At 33.6% G+C, this 21,457-nt stretch overlaps 1 protein-coding gene across 1 annotated transcript; it reads left to right on the top strand.

The window, feature by feature from the left end:
* Window positions 1-1,763: 1,763 nt before the first annotated feature.
* LOC137837707 (uncharacterized) lies at window positions 1,764-6,259 on the top strand. The gene is made up of 4 exons (XM_068646810.1): window positions 1,764-3,018; window positions 3,356-3,748; window positions 3,846-3,893; window positions 4,634-6,259. The coding sequence occupies exons 1-4, from the start codon at window positions 1,905-1,907 to the stop codon at window positions 6,067-6,069; spliced, it is 2,991 nt and encodes a 996-aa protein (XP_068502911.1). The 5' UTR covers window positions 1,764-1,904; the 3' UTR covers window positions 6,070-6,259.
* The last annotated feature ends 15,198 nt before the right edge of the window (window positions 6,260-21,457 follow it).

Here is a 21,457-nt window from a genome sequence, read left to right as displayed (position 1 = left end):
TTTTTTCTTTAGTTAAACAATATAATTTTTACTCATTTTCACCTATTTTTCTTTTTATCTCTTCCTCTTCACTTCTTGTATTTCTATCCTTTTAAAAGAACAGAAACTAAAGGAAAAAAATAGAAAAAATTAAGAAAAACTATAAAAAATAATAAAAATAGATAATAAAAGAAGAAACGAATATGTAATAGTAGTCCAAAATTTCCATTATACAATCATAAAAATATGAAGTAGGATATAAAAATGCAAAAAATAGACTATAAGAATGAATCCGCCAGACTTAGTGGTAGGAAAATTATAAAATATGTACAAGATCATAAATTTATGTTTGATCTTCAATGGCTCATCATTAGAAGAAAAAAAGGTTAAGAAAAAAAAAATATTAACAAAAATGAAAATGCAATGTTGAAGACATTTTTTTCACATAAAATTGTGCAAAGTGAGGTGAAAAAAAGGGCATGTCCGTGCAATAGTGTTAAAGTTAGAGATTGACAAAGTGTGCTAAGTGGGGTTTGAACCTAAAATTCCGTACTCCAACAACACCTACACAGTTAATACCAGGACAGGGACACTTGTTTTAAAAATTTGAATTAGTATAGGTTAAACTTCATTTTTGTTTCTTATATAAATTTGAAAGACACAATGGTGAAACTCAACAAAACCTTTTATAAACACACTAAATTCACATTGTGTGTCCTTTCTTTATTTAAATTTGACCATACTGAAATTATGTATGCTCTACAAGATTTCAGTTCTATTTGAATGTACAACTTATTCATTTTAATAACTTTTTAAAATTATACTAATTTCATAAAATTAATAAAAATTTCTAAAATAAAACCCAAAAGTAGCAATGTAGCAGTATTTGCTTGCAAATGAAGAAAACCCTAAAACTGGAAGTGAGACAGGTGGAGGGCAAGGGCAACAAAAAAAGAAGAGAAAAATAAAATGGAAGAAAAATAGGACAGAGCCAAAATTGTCATAACCAAAGTTTCTTATTGGAGGCAGAGGCATCGATTCGTGAAGTCTCCATCTTACTCTCCCACACCCCGAAAACAAACAACACTCACTAATTATCTCATTCTTCCAAAAAACCTCACTTACACACTCAAGTCTCTCCATGCCCTCACTCTCAACACGAATATCTCTCTCTCTCTTTACATTCTCAAACACCACAAAACACATAACAAACAAACATTCAATGACGTTACTTAACTAATAACTTCAACCCCAAAACACAACATAGATGCAATATTCTAAAGAAAAGAAGAAATGCTAATTCTTCTTAGAGCCGCGTTTTTCAGAGATAGTACAATCATCACACCCCTCTCTAATCATGGACTTACACTACACTACACAAGAGACTACATCCCTCTCTCTCTCTCTCTTTAACTTGTCAAGAATGACACATCAAAACTACAACTTAATTACAAAAGAGAGTTAATGATAATAAAAGAAAATGGAAATGAAAAACACAAACCGAACCGTCTTATTCACGGCAGTTCCCACACACTCTCTTGACTTTCTAGTTTTTTCTCCTTTCTGTTGCTACTTTTCATCGTTTCGGATGTTTGCTTTTGCTTGCTGTGATCCTCTCTACTTTGTGACTTTCCCTTTTGAAGATATGGCAGAAGTGCCATCATCCATCTATCAAGGCAACAAACGCATTCAAAACCCTTTTGAGAACATGTCACACCCACAACCCCAACAAATAGAAAAAACAAACGCCCCCCATTAATTAAAAACTTAAACCCAACAACAACAGCTTTACCTAGTTCAACTCCAATGCAAGCATAGCCACCTCCTTGTTACTACTACTCACACTTGTTCCGATTCTTAACTTCCTTCTTTGTGTCTCATTCTCTTATCAGAACCCTTTCTTTGATAGGGCCCATTACTCCATAATGGGCGACAAGGGAGACACAACCAAGAAGCAACAACAACAACAACCTCAATCACACCTCCATCACCAACACCAGCAGCAGCAACAACAAACTCAACAAATTTCATCTTCTCCTAAAGCCCCACGTGAGGAAGCTATCACAGAAGTTAGGCCTATCCACCACCATCAACAATTATCATCAGTTGTTGTTGTGACTGGAGCACCCCCTTTCATTTCCAGTCCTTTATATGTTTCCAGCGGTGCAAGTTCCTCACCCTATGAGCCTCAGTTTGAGACACTGAACCCCAAGAGACCCAGATATAGTGGACAATGGAAGCAGCTTCTACCTTCCCCTCCTTCGCAGCCAAAACAGTCCCAAATGGCCATGCTTCCCACCACAGAATCAAGCCCTTCACCAACCACACATACTTCATCAAATCCACAACAACCGCAAACACAAACAGTTTCTTCATCAGACACCTCCTCATCTCCAACTCACTCTCTCCCATTACCCTCAGGAGGTTCTGGCCAAGAAGGGAGCAACCAAGAGGGAGAGCAAGTTCACCAGCAGCTCAGAAAGGGGAAATATGTGAGCCCAGTTTGGAAGCCCAACGAAATGCTGTGGCTAGCAAGGGCTTGGAAAGAACAATACCAAGGTGGTGGTGGTGGTGGTGGTGGTGGATCTGAATCATCTTCAAGGGCAGAACAGCAACAACAAGCGGAATTGGGAATCACAAGAGGTAAAACTAGGGCTGATAAAGATAAAGAAGTGGCTGAGTTTCTCAAGAGGCACGGGGTCAATAGAGATGCTAAAACTGCAGGTACTAAATGGGATAACATGTTGGGTGAGTTCAGAAAAGTATATGAATGGGAAAGAGGAGGTGAGAGGGAACAAATTGGGAAGAGTTATTTCAGGCTTTCACCGTATGAGAGAAAGTTACATAGACTCCCGGCTTCTTTTGATGAAGATGTTTTTGAAGAACTTGCACAGTTCATGGGTTCCAGAATGAGATCCTCTCATGGCAGGGCAGGTTCATCTTTTGTGTCAGGAGACGAAGCTAGAACAGCTCTTGCTGCTGCCAGAGCTCTTCCACCACCACCTCGACCCTTCAAAGATGATGAAATCCCTCTCTCAGGTTTGTAGGTAGTTGAAGCATGAAAATGGGAAATCACATTATCTTACTTTTTAGTTTATTTTAATTCTCCACTTTTCCTTCACCGCATAATTCCACACACAGTAAAGTGTCTGTTCTTAATTTCTTTTGTAATTTACTTTCCCTTTTATGGAATGTACAGTAGTTTTGCTACATTCATGAAGGATTCAAAGGAACAGTATATTTCCTTCAATTCTCTGACCTTTAGCACTGTTTCCTCCCTTGTAGGGAAGAATAATGCATTAGAAAATACGAAATGAAATGAAAACGTAATCAATGTTCCTTGTCTTTTTAACCAACCACCTTGCCGTTGTTGCAGCTACGACGAAACAATTGGCCATAACAAGTGGTAGCGAGCCTTTCTTTCAAGGCTCAAGAGGGGTCTTATTAGGGTTAGACACGCTCTTGGATGTTTCAGGTTCTTCATCATCTAAAGAGCTCCGTAGAATTGGGAAGATAAGAATGACATGGGAGGAATCAGTGAGTTTATGGGCAGAAGAAGGGGAAATACATAGAGGGAGAGTGAGGCTTCAAAGTTCAAGCTTTCTGAACGCGGATGAACTCACTTGCTTTGATGATGCCATGGTGCCTTGTCCCATGGAATATTTCGAAGATGGGCCTCTGAAAGGTTTTTCTGTTGACAGATTCGTTTCGGGACAGCAAGTTAAAGTTTTTGGCAGAAGAAAGTCTTCCCCGGCCTCAGATTCTTCTGGTGCCAAACCAAACCTGTTTCCTTAAATTAAACTACGTTGCCTTGTTTTACATATTCTAGGATTCTATCTAACTGTTTCATTGTCTCTCTTTCCCAGGTTTTGCTGAAAGAGTCCAACTTCCCTCCAAAGCACTTCCCATTAGATGTGAGTGCTCTTTCCCCAGTGGTCACTGCCCTCATGTTCTAGCTAGTACTCTCTAAATAACCTCTAAATTGATGCTTTCAATTTAGAACCAAAAAAGAAGACTTTCAGCAATAACAACGAAAAGTGTCCATTCCTACCTCAATTTTTCTAATTTTTTTATAACATATTAGGATATTTCTTATTTGATTCATCATAGTATGTGCTTATTTCATGTTCTTAATACAATTAAATATACTCATTTTTTTTTAATTAAAACACTGACAAGCCATTAAAAAAAAGAGTAATTTAATGAATAAATATCGTAGAACAGTATCAGTTTTGTCGTCGTTTATTTATTGTTTCTTTGCGGTTACAGAATTTAATGGTGAAATAAATCACTGATTTCTTCTTTGAGTCAATATCCTCCCATTGGTAACCCTAAACTAATAAAGCTATTTAACTAATCCTTAAAGCATTGAATATTTATTTAGTTTGAAACACTTTTTTTTTTTTGTAGTGGTAGTTTACTCTTTATGTTAAAAATGTTAGAAAATTCTGTATATAGCAGTATTTCAAATATTTCTGGGACATGTTTTTTTATTTGCTTAACTTAAGCAGGCAATCCTTTAGGTAATTACTTAAATAGAATCAATTTGGAAGTTTTAGTCTTAAACAAAAGTGACACTAAACACACTGAAGTAGTAGTGTTTTCATGTGAAATTGATTAGAGAATTATTATTACTTTGTGTTGGGTGTTGCAGCGATTGCTACATTGGATTTTCGAGACCCAACTGAATACTACATGGAATGTCTTTTACGTGCGTCCCCACAAACCCTCCCAAGCCTCTACGAGTTAAAGCGTCACCTACAAGAGCCACCACCGGAAGACCTACGTTTTCCTCTCCGAAGAGACGTGTACGAGGAACTTCCCCAAGGGAAGGAACTCTTCTTCACAACCACACCCGAGCCCTTGGACTGCAGAACCATAATGTACGACATCGTGGGCCCCATAATCCGCACCAGTAACCCTAGCCTCTCCCTCGCTACGTCATCAAGCCGAGACTCCTTCATTCCCCTGTGGGACGAGTGCATCAACCGCGTCATCCAAAAGTTCTGCCCCGAAGAACTCGTCCTAATCCGAAAACCCACGTCACCCCCACCAGAATCAACGACCCAGTTGCAAGACCAATGGCCCAACGTAACCGGTTTCGTCAACAATTACTGTCTCTGGAGAGGCGAAGAAACGCACCAGTTGAAAGAATCGCAACCCAATCCGTCAACCACGTTAGTAGGGAAACTTCTGTGGACCTACATGGATCTTCCGTACATTCTCGGCTACCACGCGGTGGCCAACACTGTGACGTTTTGCGCGCTCAGCAGGTCGCAGGACGGAATAATTAACCGCACCGATTTACACGAAGTAAATTTGACCACCCCAGTGGAGAAGCTGAAAGCTTTGGTTCCGTGTTTCAGAATAGGGTTGTTGTTAGCGTTGTTGAGCAAGCGTTGCGCGAGTATAAGTAACTGTAAAGGGTTTACGTATAGTGATTTCGAGAGGGTTTGCTACGGTAACGGGGTGGTGACGGAGGTGACGCCGACCACGTGCATGAGGGTGTTCATGGAGAAGCGGAAGTGGATGGCGGTAAAGGAGGTTTACGAGATTCTGGACCACAGGATACCGCATGCAGAGGTTTTGGTGGGTTTTTCGGAGAGGGAACTGGCGTTGTCGTTTAAGCCAAGAGGGTGTCGCGTGAAACCGGGGAACTGCGAGGAGTTGGTGGAGGCATTGAAGTTCGTGACGAAGGCGATGGTGGCTTTACACGACTTGTCGTTTATGCATAGGGATTTGAAGTGGGAGAAAGTGATGCGGCGGAGGGATCGGGAGGAATGGTTCGTTTGCGGGTTTGACGAGGCGGCTGGGGCGCCGGAGCTGAAGGGGCACGTGTCAGGGGCACGTGGGAGCCACGCGCCGGAGATGGAACGGGGGTTGCATGGGGTGAAGGTAGATGTGTGGGGAGTGGGGAATTTGATTAGGACGTGTGGGTTGGGAGGGGTGCCGAAGATGCTGAGGGAGTTACAGAATCGGTGCATGGAGCAGAACCCGGAGCAGAGGCCCACGGCGGCGGACTGCTACCACCACCTGCTACAGCTGCAGTCGTCGCTGTCAGCCGCCGCCGGGGGAGTCGTGATGATGTGATGGATGATTAGAATGGAAAGGTATAGTTTGGTTGGTTGGTTGGTTTTAATTTAATGCGATGAGAAATGATTCCGGGAGAATAACGTTGTTGTTGGTCTAGGTTTGGGTCGGGGGTTTATTATGCAACTTTTTTGGCATTGGATATTATTTGAATTGAGCATTTGAAAGGGAAAATGATTTTTTTTTCAAATAATGTTATTTGGCATGGATAATTTTTTGTTTGGAATGTGTTTAGTGTTCTTCATTCGTTGTTCTAGAAGTGTTTCGTTTAAAAGTAAAGGATTCGAGTGGATAGATAAAGGTAACAAAATACAGTAAAATTTTAAAGCAACTGCTCGTCATCAAATGGACGCGCATCAGTGAAATATGAATTTTAAAAAAAAAATACAACATTAAGAAGAATGCTGTCTTATTTGTTTAATTTAATATAATCACTCATCGAAAAAGTTAATAAAAAAGGTATGAAGTAATATTTAGTAATTAATAACATGTAAAATAATGAAAGTAAATAAGTAAAGAAATGTATATTTGTTGGAACATTTTAGATGTGTTTGTGAGGAGTGAGGAAGGAGAGTGGTGCAGAATGAGACATTAGAGTTGGGAGTGGAAATGGCGGCTGATGGTGGCTGTGAGGTAAGTTTGATCAAATCAAATTCAAAGTGTGTCATATGTGCAGTGCAGTGGAGTTCAGTGGAGCAGTGTTTTTCAGTTTTGTATTGGTACGTCTCCCAACTCAACCATTGTTTGGTAGCATCTAAGCTTGTGTTCTTCATTGAATATAGGTGAGAAGCTTCATCTGTTATTTTCAATCTTTTCTTCTATCCACCTTTATTCACGCTTGTATAATTTCTATTTAGTTCACTTTTTCATTTTTCAAAGTTTTTTGAACTTGTACTATTGCCTTCATTCTAATTGAAAAGGACTTTTTTTTTTACATTTTTTTTTACTGCAAGGTGGAGGATTGTGTATTATTTAAACCTTGAATCGGATTAGATCTGAATATCACAGTATCCACATTAATGAGAGAGAAATTATAAAGTATTTAAAGAAATTTACCTTTATTTGTGATAGATAAAAGACTTAAAAAATAACAAAATCATACTGTTTTACTTTATAGTTCATCCTTACCGTGTTTACTTTCTGGACTTTAACAAGAAAAATTAGGTTAAATATTTGCAGAGGAAATAATCAGGTAAGAGAGCAGAAGATAATTTAAATAAGAGAATCAATTTTCAAATACTGAGGAAAGATTGCTGTTTTTTGTTTGTCTAAATCACTAGCCTTTTCAATCTGGTTGTTAGATGGTAGGATTCGGTTAAGGTAACTATCACAAATACCATTATTTCATGAATTATCTATTTTAACAAGTAAATATATTATTATTTTAATTCTTTTTTCATATTTATGACTGATTATATGATAATTGTAAGATAGGTAGTTTGGATTTAAGTATCGATGGAGTATCATAATAACAATTGTATGAATCCATTTCATATTAATGGAGTTTTCTGGTTGCGATATTTGCTGCTTTGCATTGTATAAGACATGTATAATATGAAGAAATTATTAAAATTTTAGTAGACAATTTTTTTATTAAAAAATGTAATTTTACATAATCAATCAACTTATTACACTAAAAAAAATTATTAAATAAAAATTAATTTTAAAAATAAAAATAATAACTTATTATATTAATTAAATTAGATATTATTTTATAAAATAAATAAATTATTGATATTTAAAGTATTTTTTAAATTTTTAAATTTTTAAATTAATTTTTCAATTGATATCTAATTAGTTATCAAGATTTTAGCCACTAATTACTTTAGATTCTGAAGTTGATAGTTAATTAGATATCAATTAGTTAATTAGATACTAGAAATGAGTTTTTAGTTTCTAAAATAGTATCAGTTTAGTTAATATAGTGATTAATTATTTTTTATTTTCAAAATTAGTTTTTATTTAATAATTTTTTAATAACGAGAAACGTTAGAGAAAGAAAATTTCATGAAGAAATAGTGACAAGTTGCATAAACATTTTTTTTAAAGAATGGAAAAACTTACTTAATCCTTCTTTTAACTTTCAATTAACAAAATAAACTTTTATTTTAGATTTTAGTTTACTTAACCTTTCCTTTGTGACTTTATGAAAATAGCCAGAGAGATTCATCATCCTCTACATAATTTACCTAAGAACATCCTTCAATCAAAACAGAAGATAACTTGCGTTGAACGCCACCTAATTCACGTCCAATTCCATTATAAAAGATATTTTTATTTCTAATATTGACTATGTTTGTCTTGCATCAAACACTATTTCTTAGGTTTCTTAGGTGTTCCATGTTAAGGTTTTTTAGTTGGTTTATGATTTTAAGGTGAATTTTCTCAAGAATAGGATTAGTGGAGTTGGGGTGGAATAGACGAAAATTCTATGTTTCATGTCAATATTAAATTGTGAAGTAATGAGAACTCTTTTCAAGTATTTGAGGTTGCCTATTGGAGCATGTCATAAAAGGGGCGAATTTAGGGACGAAATGGTCATGAAAGTAAAAAACATACTAGGTAGATGGAATGGTAGATACATCTCGAAGGTAGGGAGGATATGTTTAATTAAGTCTATTTTATTGTCTATACCTCTGTTCTATTTTTTTTCTTTTCAAGATTTCGTCTAATGTGTTGAAGAAGATTGAGAGTTTACAGAGGAATTTTCTGTGGGGTTGGGGTTGGGAATTCTAGGGATGTAGGTGGGTTAGGTATTATTAATGTTAGAAGTTTTAATCTAACCTTACTGGAAAAATGGATATGGCGTTTAAACTCGGATAAGGGAAGGTTGTGGAAGGAAGTAATTGAATCTAAGTATGGTGGATGGAGAGGCCTAAAGGAACTTTAGACTGATAATAACAAAGTTTCTTTGTGGTGGAGAGATTTGATGAAGGTATGGAGTTCAAAGGAGTGGGGAAGGAAGTTTGAAGATTGTGTTAATTGGGAGGTTGGAAATGGGAAAGACATTTTGTTCTGGTATAATTGGGTAACATCTGGAGATTTGAAAAGTAGATTCCTAGGGTTATTCTCTTTATCTGTTCTTAAGGAAGCAAACATATGTGAATGTGGATCAATGGCTAATGGGGTTTGGAAGTGGAACTTAAGGTGGAGAATGGGTTTGTTCGCTTGGGAGGAGAATCAAGTAAGCCAACTCTTACAGACGATTTCTAGTAAGAGGCTCGAGTCGGAGATAGGGGATAAATGGGTTTGGAAGGATAACGAGACAACAATGTTTTCAGTCAAGTTTGCTTATGGGTTATTAAAAGGAGAAGAAGGAGAGGAAGATTCGAGATTGTACAAGTTTGTCTGGAGGATTAAAGCGTTGCCTTCAGCTCGTGTCACAACTTGAAGGGTGATTGAAAACAAGGTAGCTTCCAAGGTAAATTTGGAGAGATGAGGGATACAGATTTAGAGTAATCTTTGCAACTTATGCAGGTTATCAGAGGAGTGAACAAATCATCTATTATTCGATTGCAGGGTTGCTTGGCTAATTTGGAACCTATGTTATGACTGGTTAGGAATGAATTCGATTGATCTTATCATTCCCGACTCACATTCCGAACATTTAAAGATTTTGGATGCACCTAATTCGGTTAATCTTATTATGGGTAATATTTGGATAACTTTGGTCCGTGAGATTTGGAGACATAGGAATAATTGTTTGTTTAAAGGAGGAGTGGATGATCATACTGAAGTATTTTCCCTAGCATAGGTCAAGGTTTGGACTTGGATCAATTCAAAGATATCGTCAGTGAGTTTCTCGTTCTCTAAATGGTGTCTTGAACCCTTGGTATGTATGTATTTGATTTAATGGTGGTGCATTGTTTTCTTCTTCAGTTATTAGTGTTGGGAAAAGAAGTAGAAGATTAATCTTTGGATTTTAGATATGAAGGTGGAAATGAACTTTTATCTTTTATTCTCTGTATGAGAGTTGGATCAATCATTAAGTGAGTCGATTTAATTTAATTGTTTATTGCTGATAAAAAAAATGGTGGTGCCATTTGACTCACGCACACTACCACTCAGACAGAAACATACAACTTCTTCCTTTTGTGCATGCGCCCATTGTGGAATTGCTTGTCTTGGGCATCACTAATGCTAACATGGTACTTTGGGCTCATTTCTCCCTTCAAAGGATTGATCAATTTTCACCTAGTTTGAGTTAGGTACACAATTTGGAGACTTTTTGGGATGTTAGAATTTCATTAAATCTTTATTCTCCTCCTTGGTTTTCCATTTTCCTTCATAGTTCAAATTTTTGTGCTATTCATAACAATGGAGAGTTATACCCATTTTGTTGTGATAGGTCGATGTAACCAACTATTATATATATATATATATATAACACATACGTATAAAATATATGTATGTATGTGTGTATGTATGTTTTTCAACTCGATGTTAGTATTTTGTTTATATGCTTAATGCTTGTTGTGGATTGACCAACCATAGTTTGATATTTCATTCATTAGGTTTGGAAAATATTGAAGTTGAAGTTTATTGTACATAATGAAGCTTTTATTATCTAGGATTAGAATTTGAGTCATTAGTTGTCTTAAACCCTTATTCTACTAATAAAATTTTAGTAAGTTAGTGGATTGACTTTAATATTAAATGTGAAATAAGAAGTTTTAGTTATTTATATGCATGAGAGTAAGAATGGGTGAAGTTTAACCCTAATAATAACTTATCATATCAATTCTTATACGTACCAACTTCAAAGGAAGTTTTATTTGTATTTGCGTATTTTTAGTTCTTTTAAACATAAAAAAATTATAAAAATATCCTTTTGTCTAAATTAGTTATCAATTGCAATTATTTTTTGTGTGTATTACATAAGTTATTTAAGATAATGATAATTACTTACTATTTTTAAATTATGTGATTGATGCACTTGTTATTGAATTTGTTGTCCTAATAGTCATATATTATATTTAAAAAAAAACAAGTAATTTATATTTTTTCACAACATTTAATTACAATAAGAATGATAAAAAGAAATACACACACCCACAACTTAAAATTCCACCCCTGACTATTAAAACTAAAACTAGGCTAATTAGGAGACGCAAGGAAGAGAAACAAGTGATGACATGAAAGGAGGAGGATGATTGGTTAATGAGTATTGTTGGAGATCCTATAGAGATGTTACAAAGATGGTGTTCACAAAGTAGAAGAGTTCCGAAAGGATGTTCACAATTAGTTGTGGCAAAAGAGAAAGACAACAACAAAAGAAGAAAAAGAGGAGAAGAATAATTGACACATTTGCGCAAAGAAAGAGAATAACATAAGAGGAGTCATAACTCAGTACTAAAGACGTAAGTGAAAAACAATGTGGAAAAGCAAATTTGGTGTCCTATTTTAAGAATTTTTTGTATCAACTGACCTTTGAACTTTTGTAAAAAATAGATACTACATTAATTCTCCTACAACCGACATATATCTATTTCTTTTATATATGTTCACATTATAATTGATATAACTTAGGTAAAACATCCTCCCCCTTTCACATTAGTTGAAATATGAACTTATATAGAATGATAATATTATATTAATTTTCCTAATATTTACTTTCAATATTAATTTAAATTATAATTAATGTAGAATATTTGTTCCCCCTCAAACCATTGTACCCACTCAACCATTGTAGCATTCTATTATTTTGAATTAAGAAATAATCTTGTAAATTTATTTAAAATACATTTCTATCTCCCTCTCTGATTTTCTTGCTAAAATTTAAATTGTCTTTCATTCCCAACTTGTATCAATCCCCCAATATTGAAATGTTACATCTCCATTTATGGAGGAGGACTTTATTAAAAGTGTTCAAGTGTTTAATTCCAATACCCGTTTTTAACAATATTGATGACACACTTCATTTAAGTAGGTTGTGTTTTTTTTTTTCCCTTTTTTTTTTACCACAAACATATAAAACAACATGATGTGTATAGTGAAAAAAAAAAGCATGGTGCATAAAGAATATTAAGTTTGCAGTGAAATTTGAATAAAAGTTATAAAGGAAAACATTACATATAATTATAATTGGATTAAATTAACAAAGCTAGGTAGTTTATTAACCTAAAAAGAAACAATAAGAGAAAAGAATTGAAACATGAAAGGTACTTTGGGTATGGATGAAGAATATGAATCTTTTGATAGGGATCGCACGCGGTCTTATAATTAAAGATTAACTCGTCTCTTTCATGTTTTCATACAAAGGTGAAAGCAATGAGATGAACGTAAAAGTAAGAAAGTTGAATCTTGTCTTTGTTAACTTTTTCCTTCCACTCTCAACAAATTATTACAAGTTAAAGACACACTTTTTTTTTTTATAAGTGATAAGTTTAAAGACATAAATTTCGACCTTTGAACGTAGGTGAGGTGGTATGTCTTTCTTTCTGCTCCAATAAGTAAAGGAAGTAGGGAATCCTTATCCTTCACGAAAAAAGGGAATGGTTGATTGTATGTAAATTTAATTTCGTCCTACAAAATAAGATTCAAGGCCTGTTTTGTTTGATTTTTTCAAGAAAAATGTTTTAAACTAAATTTTGTTTCAAAATTATAATAACATTTATGTTTGAAAAGAAAATAGAAAATCTTTAAATAAAAATGGTTTAAGCACATTAGTTTTTCAAAAATTAAAAATGATAACTTCTAAAAAAACTACATAGTCATTTATTTTTTTAGTCTGAATAGACAATTCAAAAATTTAATTAGTGAGTTGCATTGGGCTCCAATCTATGATTAATATATTAGGTGATTTATTTAATACTGTCAAAAAATTATTAAATAACAATTAACTTAAAAATAAAAAATAATTAATTATTTATATTAATTAAATTAAATATTATTTTATAAATTAAAAAATTATTATTAATAAAAATTTATAAATTAGTATCTAATATTAACTACTAAGATTTTAACTGTTAATTATTTTCGATTCTAAATTATAACAAAAAATTAATTTAAAATAAAGAATAACTAATAATTAAAATCTTAGTTAATATTAATACTAATTTAATAAAATATTTTATAAATATTTATTAATAATAAAAATTATTTTAAATATCAATAATTTTTTAATTTATAAAATAGTATTTAATTTACTCTATAATTTAATTAATATAATGACTATTTATATTTTATTTTTAAATTAAATATTATTTAATAATTTTTTTAAAACTTATTAAGTTTTTAAGAAAAGTGATCTATGTGTAAGTGATTTTTATAGAATGGGCTTAAAATTAATGTTTGGTTGTATTCATAAAATGTATTTTTAATTAAAAGTAATTATTAAATTCTTTGGTTATTATATCATAAAAGTGTTTTTTTTTCTATTATTGTACCAATGTTTAGAAAAAATTGGAGTTAGAAGAAAACTACTCTAATTTAGCTTACTTTATTTATCAAATTAAGAATTAAAAATAAGCACCAGTGATATTTTAAATAAGAATCTTGAGTGATACAAAGATAAAATTTGTTATTTTATTTAAATAGAAAAAAATAGATCTAAATTAAACATAAAAACTTTCATAAAATTGGATTAAAATCTTTTAAAAAAACATTACCATTTAAGAACAAACTAATAAGGATTTCACTACATATTAATTTACAAAGAGAGCGGAACAATTATAAAGAGAATAGTAAAGGAATAAAAAAAGAAACAGAGGGATATAAAAGAATAAAAACATATACAGAACTAAAAGGAAATCGGCATAAATCAAAAGTACAAAAAATGAAGGTTTTGACAGTGAAAGAGTGTTGAACAGAAAATGAAAAATCGTTGCAAAAGAAGTGAAACAATAGTTGTAAAGAGCTAAAGATCACTGCATAAAAGTGAAAAAGTGCACTACCCTAAAATATTATTGTGTGAAAGAGTAAAAGATATGTTCACAAACATGAAAAATGCTACTAATAAAAAGAAAGTAATTTTGATTAAAAGCTAATTAATTAGTTTCCTCACCAATTTATTTTGATAAGCTCCTCCATAAGTATTTTTCTCAAAAAAAAAAAAATCACCATAAAAAGTAATTGCTATAAATTATTTGTCTCATTTTTTTTATCAACAATAAAAAATATATATATATATATATATATACACAAGAATCATTTTTAAAATGATTCAACCTTTATAACACCTATACAAAAAGATATGAACAACCTAATCGCATAACATCTATCCAACTGCTAAGAAATAAGGTAGTTTCTGACATATCCTAAAAATAATCTGAGAGAAACTATCTTCAACATTCTACTAAAACGAATACATAAGTTATTTATCTCCTGGTTTAAGGTTTAATCTTTTTGGTTTTATAAATTGAAACCATTTTTTCCTAAAATGGATTAGTTCCATAGAAAAGGAGAATAGTTGAATGTTATGTTTATTCTACTATGCATTCAGGTCACTCTCTTATCTCTTTTTGATGCATTTGCTGACAAAATATCTCACCATCCCTTTCCCTTTTCTTCTATGCTTCGGCCTCACTTTTTGATCAACTCTATGCCACTTTCCCCTTTCACCATCTTTTATATTCATGTCAAACTGGTCATATCATGCTTAGTCCCACGAGTTTCATGAATCTTTTCATCATTATGATCAGTTACCTTATCCCACTGCCACTGACTTAAAGCAATGTGTGCCATAACTTGTTTGTAAAAGACCATGCATTGAAAACCACTGTCTCAGAAGCTAGCGTGGTCCAAACAAAAATGTATATGCATAATTGTATATTTATACTTCCAGTGTTTGATATAAGAAGCTCCTTCATACAAAGTAGAATCACAACAACAACAAATATTAATCAAACTTGTAGGCAAAGCTATGTCTCGGTTTACATACCTATAATAAAATAAAGATAACATATCATTGTGCAGTCATGTGATTTTATTATACTCATAATTTATTTTGTATTGGTACGATGAGTCGGCCAGCACTCGGTCCATACCGCCACACGAACAATAAAGAGGTGACCGTGTTGCTCACGTGACCGACCGGTCCATAATGTTCAAGTCAAAGGTTGATCGGATTAGAAAGACTAATCCACGGTGGTTTAACACAACCCTAAACGTGAACTAACTCCCTTAACCTAGCCCAACAGTGAAGGCCCATTAAGATAATATAAATATCACGCATTTCAAGGAAAAATGTACATCATTATCTACAGTACTCTGACAACCGGTTAAAATGCGGGAAAAATCAGCAGAAGAAGTAAAGGGAGTACCTTTTTATGATCTGAAGAACGATGAAGGAAGTTGAGGATTCAGGGGGTTGAAGAGCGTCGTGAGTTTTCGCAGAAGAAGCTTGGAGCGTTTGAGAAAGCAAAGAAGTGATGGAACAGTAGAAGTGAAATGGGTTTAAGGGTTTTTCGAAAGGGTTTTGGAAGCGCAAACGACAATTAAAGGTAACCGTTGATGAAGCCACGTGTCGAGCGATTGGAAAGGTGGTTGGTGGAGCGTCAGGAAAGCAGAAAGTACAACCGTTTGGAATTCTGCGCCAGCGCCACGTAGATCGGTATTGACGTGACTCCTTTAGTCTTTTCGCTGGACAAGTCTTCGCTTAAGACTGGGGGGCTTGTGTACCGCCCTGGTAGTCGGGAGTAATGACGTGGCGTCGAGCTGTTATGTAGGCGTGTTGGATGGGACACCTGGTTAGCAGAAGGGAAGGAGGTCGGGGGGTTTGTGTAGTCGCCAGTTATTAAGTTGGTGTGCTCCGATCTCCACCATGCCCAAACCGGCGGTCACCGAGTCGAAGATGAAGTCGCCAGGTGTGAATCCAGGCGACCAAGTGATTAGAGATCACCAAAGCAAGGACATCGCCGAAGATGAAGGCAGATGGTCATTTCCCAGTTGGCCAGAGGATGAGCTTGGGAGATAGCCCACTTACAAGGTGAAGCAGGTAGGGCAGATCATGAAGGCGGCCGGCGAGACCACAGGGGAGGTGTGTACGAAGGCACCCGAACTCGCCATCCAGAAGAGATCGCACTCCAAGGCATTTATGCACTGAGTATACCCTGCATAAGTAACTTAGCCAAAGAAGAGTTAGAAGTAGCGCCCAAGTCAAGGATGCTCCAGATGAAGGCACGTGTACAGCTGGATGCGAGCCACGTGTCCAGATGTGTAACTGCCAGGAGAGAGAAAGTGCCCAAGTATATAAGAGTTCTCAACGAACTTCTGAGGTACGCACGTTCAGATTATTCTTTACGCTTGCGAGTCTTGAGTACAGAGTGCTGATACCCCACTGACTTGAGCGTTGGAGTGCCTTCTGCGGGTACCACCCCCGCTGAGGAGTAGGGCGACAGAGAGAAGAGAAGCATAACAGGGAGTGCAAACGCATTGAGAAGTATCGAGAGTGTTGGACCGACCGGATACAAGAGCAGGAGCAATCGTTCCGTTCGAGAACATATTTAAATAATCAAATTATAATAAATAAGTAAAGCGCAAATTTATTAAACTGGATTTTATTGTGAAACTATTGTATTGTAAAATATCTATAACTGATTCTCGTTCCCTCCTTTTCAACTCTACTACTGATTTGCAATGTGTCTCTTCTATATTGGGATTCATTTCATAGTCATTGCTTTTTATTCGAAAAATAAAATAAAATCCACACTCGAACGGTGCGAGGCTTTCCCTGTAGATCCTGGGAACTATCGTATCCTCCATCTATAAATAGGGGTTTTAATTTCCTCCAAAATAGTACAACTTCACTCACTATCCATTTTTATACTACTTCTCTGGTCTTGGTTTCTTTGATCTTATGAGCTTGTTAGCTAGTTTTGTGTTCCTCAATGTCACTTGAAAAGTTTATGTTTTATTGATAAGTGTTAAATTTTAATAATATTTTATATTAAAATATAGATATTTATGAGTATTAATTGTTAAAATAAGTATAAAATAACTACTAATTTATGAATTTATACCTTTTCATATATTTTATGATTTTATTTGTATAAGAACGATTTATTATCAAATTTTGTGTTAATTTCAGGATTTTAGGAAGAATGGAGATGATTGGGCAAAATGAGATTAATATAAGCTAGAAAGAGAAATATGGAAGGTCCCGACACGCACCAAGCTCACAAAAGCCCAACTCAGCATTAGAGCATCTCGCTCAAGCGAGAATGAGCTCGCTTGAGTGAGATTGCTCCAACAGCATTGGTCATTTTCAACATTTTAGTCGCTCAAGCGAGCTCATTCTCGCTTGAGTGAGAATCCACTTAAGCCCAAGCAAATTAGGTTAAATGGGAGGCTTGAGGCACAACCCTATCGTGCAAGATTGAGAGGAAAACATCATTAAGTGAATTTTAACCCAATTGGGAGAATAAGAGGTGTGAGAAACATTACGTAAAGGAGAAACATCCTGGATCTTCTTTTCATGCTCTCCCTGCTTGTAACCGTTATCATGTGTGGCTAATTCAACCCTTTGGGATTGAGAGTAATCTGTTCAAACTCTTATATACTGAGGTGATATCGAAACATAATATTTTGTTCTTGATTAAGGATTGGTATTATTGTTTTGTTTGTAATGCTTCGTTTACCATGATCTAGAATCTTAAATTTGACTGGACAGTACTTTTAAGGTTTTGACCTAAACGATAATAATTAATATATTTGAATGTTAGGAATAGATTTGAAATGTTAATTGCTATCAACGTCTGATCTTAAGGATAAGTTGTTTTTAAATAAATATGCGAGAAATCGATATTTAGGAAACAACTTAATAATTTTATATGTGAGGAATCAATATAAATGATTTTTATACGAACATCAATATCAATCAAAGGATACAATATTGCCATGCCAATCAAAATACAAAAGAGTGAGAAAGATGAAACTCAATCCCTATTTTTCCAATTAAAACAACAAACTCTTTGACTTGTTTTCTTATTAATAATTGCCATCATAACAATTTTCAGCAAACTATTATTATTTTTTTTTTATATTTAGTGAATATTTTACTTGATTATTCAACTTTTCTTTGAGGGTTCGATATCCGTCTTTAGGAACACATTATTACTTCTGACAATGCAGTGTACTTGCCGTAAAAAAGTCATCATGTATTCTAGAGGGCTTGTGCAACACACTGTGGATAAGTCCTTAAAGACAGTGATCATCTATGTCTCAAAAAAATTGATCGTGTTCGTGTTCCTTTTCAGACTTTACTACAATCCTAAGGACTTATGGCTGATAGCATGCACATAGGCAACAACTCTACATTGGAGAAGTCAAATGGTGTTGTTGCAACAGGAACCATCTTTGTGAAACCTTTTCCGAAAGTTTTGAAAATTGAAGTTTTCACTGGTTAAAACTTCCAATGCTAGCGGAAAGGCATGCATACTCTGTTTGATATGCATGGAGTTATTTTCGCTCTTATCATATCCAAACCCAACTCTAGTAAACCTGAAAAAACACATTGAAGATTGGACCCATGAAAATAAGGTATGTTGTCACACTTTATTTAACACATTATTTAACGATTTATTCAATGTTTACTATTCCTATAAGGAAACGAAAGATATATGAGATTATCTTATTCTCCAATATATTGTCAAAGATGTCGTTAGACAAATGTTTGTAATTGAAAACTACTACTATTGGGAGATGATTAAATATAAGGACATTAAGATACAAATCAACGAATACCACAAGTTGCTCAAAGATATTAAAGCAGAGAGCATAACCCTACCTGATAAATTCGTTTCAAAACTTATGATTGAAAGACTTTTGTAGTCTCGGGCTAACTACAAACAACAATTGAAGCACATGCATATACAAATGTAACTGTAGATCTTATCACTCATATCCTTATCAAAGATACCAACAAAAAGGAATGTGTTGTTGCAAGAGCCAACACATTGTCTACTAAGTCAAAATATGGTAAAAGACAATCAGCTCGAGAAAGGTATGAGAAAATATCCAATCACAAAAAGAAAAAGAAACTGAAATTTTCTCATCCCATTGGATCTAACCCATCTTTAAGAAGAAAACTTGCTCTATCTATGGAAGGTCAGATCATCATGCACTTCAGTGCAGTCATAAAGTCAAGAATGACATTCCTTTTAAGGAAAATATAGTTGAAAGGGAAGATACAATATTTGTGGTCATTTCACAAGTGGACCATGTGGCTAATGTCAACAAATGAGTGGTAGACTTTGGAGAATGGAGAAGAACAAGTTTATTTCGGTGATTCTAGGACAACACTTGTCCTAGGAAAAAGAAAAGTTCTTTTAAGGTCATATATGCGAAGACTTTGGCTTCAAGCGATATGCTACATGTGCATCTATTATAGTTAATTCAATCTTTGTAGGATTGTTGGGAAATGTTGTGGTTAAAGTATCATTTGAATTTGACAAGATTGTTACAACAAAGAATAATCTATTTGGAGGGAAGGGATGATGTGATCAAGGTCTCTTTATACTTAACATTTAGAAGTTGTTAATGATGTGTGACATGCTACATTTGGGTTTGTAAACTCTTTACATGTTATAAGTTGCGAAAACTATGATATTAACATGCAAGAAAAACAAAGTAGAGAATTTGATATATGTGTAGAATCTAAAATAACAAAGAAAACATACCATTATGTAAACCGTCAAATCGAACTTGTAGGTTTAATTCATATTGATCTTGCTAAAAGGTAAACCATGTTGAGAGGTGGTAATAATTAGTTTGTAATATTTATAGATGATTATTCTAGATAACTAAAGTGTACTCGATGAAACATAAGAATGAAACGTTTGATATTTTATTAACTTATAAGACAGAAGTAGAAAATCAATTAAATAGGAAAATTAAAAGGATTAGATTATATAGAGGCAGTGAATATGTTTTACTTAATGATTATTGTGTTAAAGGTATTTTTGATTTTGTAACTTCATAGTTGAAAGAAAAAATAGGACATTGAAAGTACTCTTGATAATCTTTAGGCAGAAACACTTCTTACAACATGTTTTTTACAACATAGGACATCTCATAAGAAAACTGGTAAAACACCCTATGAGTTGTTTAAAGGTTATCAACCTAATCTTTAATACCTAAGAGTGTAAGGGTGCCTAGCTAAAGTGAAGTTACTTGATTCTAAGAAAAGGAAAATAAGTTTTAAAGCTTTTTATTGTATGTTTTAGGCTATGCGAAACATAGTGTTCCTTATAGGTTTCTAGTTCTTAAAAGTGATGTAATTGAACAGTATACTATTGCAAAGACGAAAAATGTGGAGTTATTTGAACATGTTTTTCCTTGAAATCAGAACAACCTATAGATATTAATAGTGGTGTCATGTGTTAGGATTTGAAGAGAAGTAAAAGATAGAGACAAGAAACCTCCTTTGAAAATGATTTTTACACTTATATAGTTGGAAATGATCCAACAAATTTTTCAAAAGCTACTAGTGCTCCTAATGCAAAACATTGGGTTAAGGTCAATGAAAGTGATTCAATTAAGAAGATAATACTTGAATTTTAGTAGATTTTCCTAAAAGAGTAAAACTTGTTGGTTGTAGGTGGATCTTTAGGAAAAAGTATTATCCCAATGGATCCACATAAAAATATGAGGCAAGATTAGTAGCGAAAGATTTTACTCAACCTAACATATATTAATTTGATAGTTTTGTCACAGTTACTAGGATTTCCTCTGTTTACTAGTTATTTTTCTTTCTTTCAAATCAAAAAGTTTAGCCCGGAACTGAGAAACACACATAAGACAACCTTATGCAATCTCTGTTTTTTTTTTTTCAATAATATAATCCTTCCATTCTTTCATCTTTTTCCTATGGAATCAAATGTTTTTTTTCAAAACATTTGGAATTGTTGCATCGTGTCATGCATAGATTTTTTTTAAAAAAAAATAACTATAGGATTCAGTTTGGTTATATGTTGGCTTGATTTTGAGGAAATAAGATTAGCACGTATATTTACATAAAAGAAGACTTTTGGAGCTTAGGACGATAGTAAAACTGCAAATAATTAATTTGTAAACTTTACCATTGATTACGGATTTGCTTTGTTCTATTTTTTTTATCAATTTATCAGTATTTAAATTATAATATTATATTTAAATATAATAAGTTTTAAATATATTAAGTAGTTTAGTTGCGTTCTTAATTTCAAAAAGGGATTTATACTTTACCAACCTATTAAATAAAAAAGGATTGAAAAATATTTTTTTATCTTTTAAAACATTTTCATTATATTTTTTACTAACTCGATTTTAAATAAGGTGGTTATGGAGTGGATTTTCAAAAATCCAATCCAAATCCAAATATTTGGATCAGATTTAAAATCTAAATCCACATTTTTTTTAAGGATTTCTATAAATCCAAATCAAAATATTTGGATTGGATCTAAAATCC

The sequence above is a fragment of the Phaseolus vulgaris genome, chromosome 4, assembly GCF_000499845.2.
Source record: "Phaseolus vulgaris cultivar G19833 chromosome 4, P. vulgaris v2.0, whole genome shotgun sequence".
NCBI classification, from domain to species: Eukaryota; Viridiplantae; Streptophyta; class Magnoliopsida; order Fabales; family Fabaceae; genus Phaseolus; species Phaseolus vulgaris.
The sequence above is the reverse complement of the archived record's forward strand: the minus strand, read 5'-3'. Positions and strand labels throughout refer to the sequence as shown.

Coding starts and splice junctions, on each gene's coding strand:
- LOC137837707 (XM_068646810.1), top strand. CDS start 1,905: ATGGGCGACAAGGGAGACACAACCAAGAAGCAACAACAACAACAACCT. Junction 3,749..3,845: donor CCCGGCCTCAGATTCTTCTG/GTGCCAAACCAA, acceptor TCTCTTTCCCAG/GTTTTGCTGAAAGAGTCCAA. Junction 3,894..4,633: donor CAAAGCACTTCCCATTAGAT/GTGAGTGCTCTT, acceptor TGGGTGTTGCAG/CGATTGCTACATTGGATTTT.